This window comes from Poecilia reticulata, linkage group LG6, assembly GCF_000633615.1.
Source record: "Poecilia reticulata strain Guanapo linkage group LG6, Guppy_female_1.0+MT, whole genome shotgun sequence".
Taxonomy (NCBI): domain Eukaryota; kingdom Metazoa; phylum Chordata; class Actinopteri; order Cyprinodontiformes; family Poeciliidae; genus Poecilia; species Poecilia reticulata.
Window position 1 is genome coordinate 1514133 of NC_024336.1, and position 8656 is coordinate 1522788.

General features: G+C 37.4%; 1 protein-coding gene across 1 annotated transcript in view; it reads left to right on the forward strand.

Annotated features, from left to right (window-relative positions):
* The window catches only part of LOC103465623 (solute carrier family 23 member 2), a 63395-nt gene that overhangs the window by 5442 nt on the left and 49297 nt on the right, over positions 1-8656 (forward strand). The window contains exon 2 of the mRNA XM_008410623.2: positions 7524-7670. Within this exon, the coding sequence (XP_008408845.1) occupies positions 7524-7670 (147 nt within the window). The remainder of the gene's footprint in view (positions 1-7523; positions 7671-8656) is intronic.

Consider the following 8656-nt stretch of genomic DNA (forward strand, 5'->3'; position numbering starts at 1 on the left):
ATAATAATAATAATAATAATAATAATAATAATAATAATAATAATAATAATAATAATAATAATAATAATAATAATAATAATAATAATAATAATAGTTTAATTTACCTTTTTTTTTTACATAATCATCATTAATGCTATTTTGTTACATTTGGTCAAGTTCAGGAATGTCCTTTGAAGCACAATTATAAGAATAAAATAAATAAAGTAAAAACCTACATGTCTYTCTACCTAAAATAGATAAAAAATGTAAATAAGGAGTAAATTTTAACTCTTGACAGWTAGGAAAGTACACAAAGCAAAAGTGTATATATAAATAAATAAATGAAATGTATGTAAGCACAACAATATCTTAGACTACCATGACCTTTAGGAAACAATTGAGGTGCTAATAACTGCAGTTTTTTGTTTTCATATAAAAATTCTCACCATTTTAATTCAATTCAGCCAGTGCTCTACAATCAGGCATTTCTCTCTTGCACACCCAACTCAATTCAATTTATTTCTRTAACACCAGTTCACAAGTCACATACAAGCATAAATATAATCAATGAAATATTAATCGACAATCTAATGTGTAATAACAGCAAAATGTAATGTTTCAAAAACTGGGTTCTATGTCTTTGTATTTTTGTGTTTTTCTGATTTAAAGCTCTTAGAAATGCCATGTTGCTGAAATGTGCTATACAAATAAAATTTKATTTGATTTGATAAGTCACACATACATTCCAATCGATCCTACTTATCAAACAGTAAATTACGTTCAGTTAATAAACTCAAAGTAGTTTAAAAAATGTTCTGTCTAAGGAAACCCAACAGATTGTRTCGAGTCATTCAGTCTTCCTGGACAAGCAAACAATCACCACAGTACTAAAACACGAAATYTTACCAAGTATTATGGTCTACTTTCTAGTGAAAATATCTCAGTACACTTAAAATAAGACWAAACTAACTTACAAGTAACTTTTCAGCAAGAAATAGGACAGTGTTTTGTTTTAAGTCAATAATTTCTTAATATTATTGAACCGGGAGCCAATGGGACAAGTACTTTTAATTTGTGTTATTTATGTTTTATTTCAAAGGTGATATTTTCACCAGAAAATCGACCAAAATACTTGGYAACATTTTGCGTTTTTGCAGTGCCGGGAAACAACATCACACTCACACAGGAGGCTTTACTGAATATATTTTCATCCTTAATTTCATTTAATCTGAATGCGCACTTGACAMAAACTTGGTGGAATGAATGACCTACTTCTCAGAGGGCGTTTTCTCCGTCTTTGAGATTCCTGATGATTTTGATCAAACTGAAGTGAAACGAGAACAAGYACAAATAGTAGCCTATCTAAAATTTCAGCYACTTTTTCTCTCTTAACCTTCTTTGTTTATGAGTAAATTAAATGATGATTTGAAAAGCAGTGGCTTGCTTTAGCTCTAATAATTGTTGCAAATAATGCAACAAATATGTGTGCATTCCTCTGTGTGTGTTCCCGCTATGCTTCAGTGCCGTCGGATGGCCAGTAGATGGAAGCAAACGTTTGCACATGCGACCTCCAGAGCCATTTTGTTTTTAGTTGAATACCTGCTGAGAAACTGTAACAATATAGTAAAAACAGAGAGAAAAATCCAGAACAATAAAGTAGACTGTTTCTGTTTGCCTCACCGGTTTAAATCATGTGTGTGACTTAAGTAATGATGAGATATAACTGAAGGTTYTCACCAGGCTGGATCTGATGATTTATGAAACATTCAGCCACATGGTTGCTTTAATCTGACACCCCGTCTTATTTTTTACCGAATCAAAAAGYTTTTTCCACAGAGAAATTATCAGTAAAGACTTTAGTTAGTTAATTTCCGGAACAGCACAGAACGTCCTAATGCATTACAGCAAACCTTGAAACATAACAAATAAAAAAAGAAAGGCTTCCTGTCATCAACGCTCTTCTCTCTCCACCATTTTCCTGTTTCCTATCCCTATAAAACAGCTGCAACGGAGTTTCACGGCCTTTAGGAAACCTATTCCAAATTCACCAAAGGGTTTGTAAACTGGAAACCTATTTTTSTGCTTATTTCCATGTCAAAACGTGTTTGGTGGTTTGTCAGGAGTCAGAGACAAAGCAGAAGAACTTTTCAATGAACATCTTCCACACAAACAACGCAAGTTAGCTTAAAAATGACTATTTTCAAAAGATGGAAAATGTTTTGTTTTTTTATAAAAATTACTTTATAATTACTTGAAATAGATAATATAATTTTACCCCAACAATTCTAATTGAAATCTGAAACACATGCATRTTCTAAAAACATATGCTAATAAAAAACGTTCATCAAGACAAAGACAAGAACAGTAAAATCATTCCCCAGTAACAAATCACCCACAGCCACCACAGCTTCTTTTTAGATGGAGTCCCTTTGCCCCATGCAAAGTAGCTGTTTTCATTATAAATGTGTGCAAATCTTTATTTACTGCTCGTGTAAAAAAGACACAACTTTGCAATTCTGCTGTTTCCATCCATCCATCCATCCATCCATCCATTTTCTTTACACCCTTGTCCCTTGATGGGGTCAGGAGGGTTGCTGGTGCCCATCTCCAGCCAACGTTCCGGGCGAGAGGCGGGGTCACCCTGGACAGGTCGCCAGTCTGTCGCAGGGCAACACAGAGACACACAGGACAAACAACCATGCACACACACACTCACACCTAGGGGCAATTTAGAGAGACCAATTAACTGACAGTCATGTTTTTGGACTGTGGGAGGAAACCGGAGTACCCGGAGAAAACCCACGCATGCACAGGGAGAACATGCAAACTCCATGCAGAAAGACCGGGGCCGGGAATCGAACCCAGAACCTTCTTGCTGCAAGGCAACAGCTCTACCAACTGCACCACTGTGCAGCCCATTCTGCTGTTTCCATTAAATAAAAAGTAAATTAAAATAACATCAATAAGATTCTTCATACGATAAGTTACTAAAAATCATGACAGCGACTGATGTAACATGAGCTATGCTGTATATTCATACTTCAACCAAATCATGGTTGAAGTATATAATTACCAAATCATGGTTGAAGTATAGCAGGGCCAATGATGACTCATCATCTATCAGCCATCAGAGGAGACGTCTTTTTTAGCTGTTGGCGCAACAAGCCCCGCCTACTTGGGAGCCGCTACATATGCCCTGATTTAAGGGGAAATTATAATCTGTGGTTTCAACACATTTTAATGACACACAACTTTTCATGAACTGTGTGATGCTGTGAGAGCTCTGGTGGAGCCAACTGAACATTGGCTGCAAAATAACAAAAACAAACCATCATCCTCCTGCCATTTTCCGTCGTGTTCTTTGTGGTTTTCGTCAGTAGAAACATCTGGCTGTTGATCACATGACTCGTGTGATGAAAAGWGTTTCATTGCAGTTTTRTGAAAAACATCTATTTTGATACCACAAAAAAAAAACCTTGTCCCATTGCAAGAACGTTTTATCAAAAGAAATGTGTTTTATTTTTTTCTAAATTGTCGTACCATTTTCTTGCTTTCAGTTTGCACAATTTTTTGGTTAATGGAAATGCAGMTGTATAGTTGTCATGATTTCAGTTCCACCTTGATTCTTTTTGCTRATCTTCTGCTGATTGCTCATAGCACTCCATTTTTAAACACCTTCTCTTCACCTGCTCAGTGTGAGACTGTCTGATGCCTTYAAGCTCTGGTTCATGAGCCAACAGTTTACTGGCCCTGCTCGTCTCACACCACTTCTTTTTGCCTTGTCCTTACCGGTATGACAGGAGAGTTTATGAGCTGCCATTGCCAAACCTTGCCTGACTCTGACCCCRTTTCAAGCCTGTTGTAATTCTGGATATTTTTCCCCTCTAGCCTGAGACCCTCCTGTGCATGACCCTGGACAGTTTATGAACCATGAATAATTGGCTTGTGGACGCAATTATCTCTGCTCAGTGAACATCTCTGAGGCCCTCAAGGCTAGTCTATCACACATCCTCCAGCCCTGCAGAAGCTGGATTCTTGGACCTTGTAAATCCCTGATTCCTGGTAAATCTCCTTTTTGTTTTCCCTGTGTCCGGGTTCCCATCCAGTCTTGTCACTCATCTTTGTTTTTTTGTATTCCGGGACCACTTCAATGCCATCCCGCTGTGTTTGGTAATAAATCTTTTGGAAATCTTCCCCATCCTGGTTTCTGGCTCTTAAATGTAAATGTTACAATGATCTTCAGCAGTTGTAATCTCTGTCTCTGCTTCAGCTAACATTTAGTTAGTTTTTGCTATTTCCCCCTTGATGTCACTTTTCGAAAGCCCTCGATTCTTTGAGAATTGTCAGACTTACCTCTTTGTTGTTGTCCATGCAGTTAGCTATCTGCCTTACAAAGACCATTAGCACTTAGATTTGGTCATTCTGCGTTCTGCCCTGGTGAGCTTTTACGTCTAGGATGACTTCTAGGACTGAGAGATCTGAGGTTTTCTAAGCTGCCTTCTGCCACCCGGAAGTTCTCCCCTGTAAAATGTTTAAAGTTCAGGATTTTGTTGAACGTAACTCAAAACTTTGATGTGGTTCCTGCATACTTTCTGCACTTTTTCAGATTTTCATGTTAAATGAAATTATGCTAAGTGTACATGTGGAACCAGTTTTGGTAAAAGGAATGCAAATATTAAATGTTTCAAATGCTTAAGACATTGTTTGCAGCAACATCTTAGAATACACCAAAGAGTTTCCATATAATCTCTTCCAGAAGTGTGTGTGTGTATATGATGTAATAAATATAAGTTTTGTGTAATCAAGTTTTCATTTTCAAAACTTAGTGTTTTGTTACAAACAGTGTGTATCCCATAAGGTTTCCTAGACATTGTGGTGGCTCTGGTTAAGTGTGTTAAAATATATATTATCATTGCACAATAMATTTCCACAGTTAATTACAAAATTAACTTTCCTGGGTGTGAGAATCYGTCCATTAGCCCATCGTAGGCGTTTGTACTCATGGATATCTAAGGATTGAGCCTGGGATGTTCTAAGCAGCTCTGTACTATAAATGTGCACTATTACGTAAAATCAACTTGTACATAATAGTTTTACATCATGTAATTAGGTTATTCCCTCATCAAAAACATACCTGGAGTGTTGCAGTGATTGTTCCATGTATATTTGAGAACTCTTTTAATATCCTGTGGCAACCATTCAGCAAAATTGAGCGCAGCCTTTGAGACTCAGCCTCCAGGACCTGCGGTTTCCGAGCCCCCGCCTCACATAGCAATCCTCCCCTGCAACTTCCAAATCAGCTCCTTCAGACTAGCCGGCAGCAATTAGCAAAAACCTGCGCATCTGCTGATCTCATTATACGAGCTCCCTCTCATGGGAACAACCATGCTTGTAAAAATGTCATTAAAGGGTTAATAGAGGAGCCATGTTGTGATGACTTCCTGAAGGCAAAGTTTCAAAAAGAGCAGGAGAGACAGAGGCCCGATTTCCAGGCATTAAATTAAGAAGGAAAATGTCTTTTAAGTCATATTTCATATGTAAATAGCATTTTTATAATAAGTGAAGTATTTTAACTTCAGTTACTTGATTGAGCTATGAAATGGCCCTATCTGTCTGGAAAACATAAAATATTGCCTCTTTAAAACAAAACAAAAAATGTACATTGTGGCTTAAACTGAAAAAATATAAAAATGTATGTTCAAACTGAGAGCAGGTTTTGTCTATTTCTTACAAGCTGCATCTGATTCCAATAGATCTAAGACAGTTTACTCCAGGAATGCTAACAGAAATTGCATATGGGGTTGGTTACCATTGGCAGCTTGGTTGGGCTGAAGATGTGTTGAGATAATAATATGCAGGTGAAGCAGGAAGAGGTGAAGAAGGTTTCCCATTACTCCTGAGTGGGACTGCTTCACCGAAAGTTCAGGTAATGAAAAGTGTTTCTGAAATGATTTTCTAATACGTCTGAGTTCCTCTTAGAAGAGCAATCTGACTTTCTCTCCATTTTCATGTTTCAACAACAACAACAACAACTCACAGTTTTCCCATCACTGTTGGGTCTGTGTCTGATCAGAGGCACAAAACTCTGAAAAGTCAAAACCTCCAGTACAGAGGGGAGGACTGTCAGCCTGGAGTGGCACACCAGGCTGGGCTGGGAATGGTGGAACGTTCCCATCCACTGATGGTGGTGAAAGACTTGGAAAGATTTCAAAGTCCAAATATCCAGCTCGGACGGGAGGACTATCCTTTATCATGATATGTGTGGTCTACACCAGTTTGCAACCTCTACTTCTCTGAGTAATGTCAACATCTGACAAAATTACACTTTGTGTAGCTATGTTCATTCACTCCAAACCAGAAACACACCTAATAAGCATTTTCCTTTCTTTCTGCTTTTCAACATTCTGAAAAGTTCGCTCTTTTCAGAATGGTGGGTTCTATGCTTTCGGTACAGAGGAGGATCATTGAGCATTCTTATTCAGGTATTTCAGCCCTTGTCTTTCTAAGTGATTTCTTAAATCTACCAGTCTGGAAATAATCAGTCTATGTAAGATATTACAATTTGTTTAATAACTTGAAACAATTACATATGAGTAAAATCAGAAAAAACGAAACAAAACAAAATAACAACAACAGAAAAAACAGKGAATATGTAAGGGGATCTGAATTCATCCTCCTCATTTGTGGTTACAACGTGAGGCAGTAAAGTTTGTGAGAACGGTTTCTGTCGGTCTCCGAACTTTTGGCATCAACTGTGACAACACGGTCTGGTTGAGCTAAAAAAGGTCTTTCAAAAGCCTTAAAGAACAAAGCTGTAAGCCAATTGGAACAACTTGTTTTGTTGCAAAACCTGTAAAATAAAACTGTAGAACAGCAAAAACATATCAGCTTTTTTGAACCAAAGCTGGGTACATGTAACCCTCCTTCTGTTGGGTTAGATCAAGCTCAGAACAACCTCCATGTGTTCTGCGAGTTTTTACCCCATTTATTTACWTTTTTTTTTTTTTACTTGACTTCGCTGAAAATAATTTCACGTTCYAACATGCAGATAAAAAAAGTAAGTTCCAATAAATATTTATAAGACAAATATATTTTGCCAATCAGTCATTTCCCTTTCCAGGAAGAATCTGCATATCTGCATACACTTGGTTCCAAACCAAGCAGTCAATGAAAGCTTAAATTATTCAGTTTATTCAGTGAAAGCAATCAAAAAGACATAGTAGACACATTTTATTGTCATTCAGTTGTGTATTTAAAATGTACAATCAAGTAATTTTTKGTTAATAATAAAATGAATTGTTAATAATAACAAAAACTATCAAAAATCAAACCAATTGTTGAATATTTGAATGTGATAAGTGCATCTACTTGCCCATTTCTCCTTCTCTGAGTTCTCCTCCTATGTTTTAAATGTTGAGACTAAACCAGCAACAAAGCCAGAGCAGAATTCAAGACAGTCACAGCTCTTTTCTTGGTTTGGAAAAAGGCTTAGACTGGAATTCATCACCTGTTTACCTTTTTTTCCGGCTGTGTTTATTTTCAAGGGCAGTGACGAACAGCCACAGCTAACCGACCCTGTGGAGCCACACACCGATGAGCCTCTACGACAGACGGTAGACAAAGGTGTCAACTTGGTTTACTCCCTGAATGACAGGCCMCCGTGGTACCTCTGCATTCTCCTTGGCTTTCAGGTAAATGAATACCAGCTTATCACTTTAAGATGAAACAACATATAAAATAACATGAGTCCCTATAGTGGGTTTTATTCATTTGGTAAAGGGTAAGAYATCCTGTATTACGCTTTGTCAAGTTCAGAGAGAACCCCACAGCGCTTCGCGCTGCATTCAGCCATTCACCCATTCACACGCTGACGTGATGGTGGCAAGCTGCTGGATTGTGGCTCAGCTTCCTTGGCTCAGTCTGTCTGAGGTGAGGCTGCCAAGTACCGATGTCCAGCATTTTCCCTTTCAGTTGTGACATGTTGGGGGTCTTCTTGCATGTACAGCCTCATTAAAATCACTCAACTAAAATCAAGACCTGAGCTTTGAGTTGGACCAAGTTATTTCATAGTTCTAAGCCAGTCTCTGTCGGTATGTTTTGGATCAGTGTCATGTTGCAAAGATGAGTTTTTCTYCAGTTATTTGCTTTTTTTTATTCATATACAGCACATGGGTACGTCTCATATTTTTCTCCAACACCCTCAGAAACACGGTAGAAGTAATGGTGGTTTATATGATCAATATCTGGCAAGTTCTGCTGCAGCAAAATTTTATACTTCTTGATTTGTAGGAGATTTTTGTTTTCCTGCAATGTTGTATTTGGTTTATAATAATTTCACTGTCTACATTTTTGCGGCAAACCTCGATCTGAATTTATTTTTTTTTTCTAGAAAGCTGAGATTTCCTCCCTTAAACTTGTGAATTCTCTTCCATTCTAGCCTAGTCCAGGTCATGTGGTGACATTTTAGGATCTTTTGAAACTTTTAGTTTCATGCTGTAACCTTGGTTAGAAGGCCAGACATTTATAACATTGACAGTTGTTATGGATGTCATTCAACTGTCTGATTTGAAATAATGTTGATATGTCTTTAAATCCATTACTACACTCATAAGCTGCTACAGTCCTGACAGACAGCCCTTTTGATCACAGTTAGAATATCTATATCAATGTGTTATTT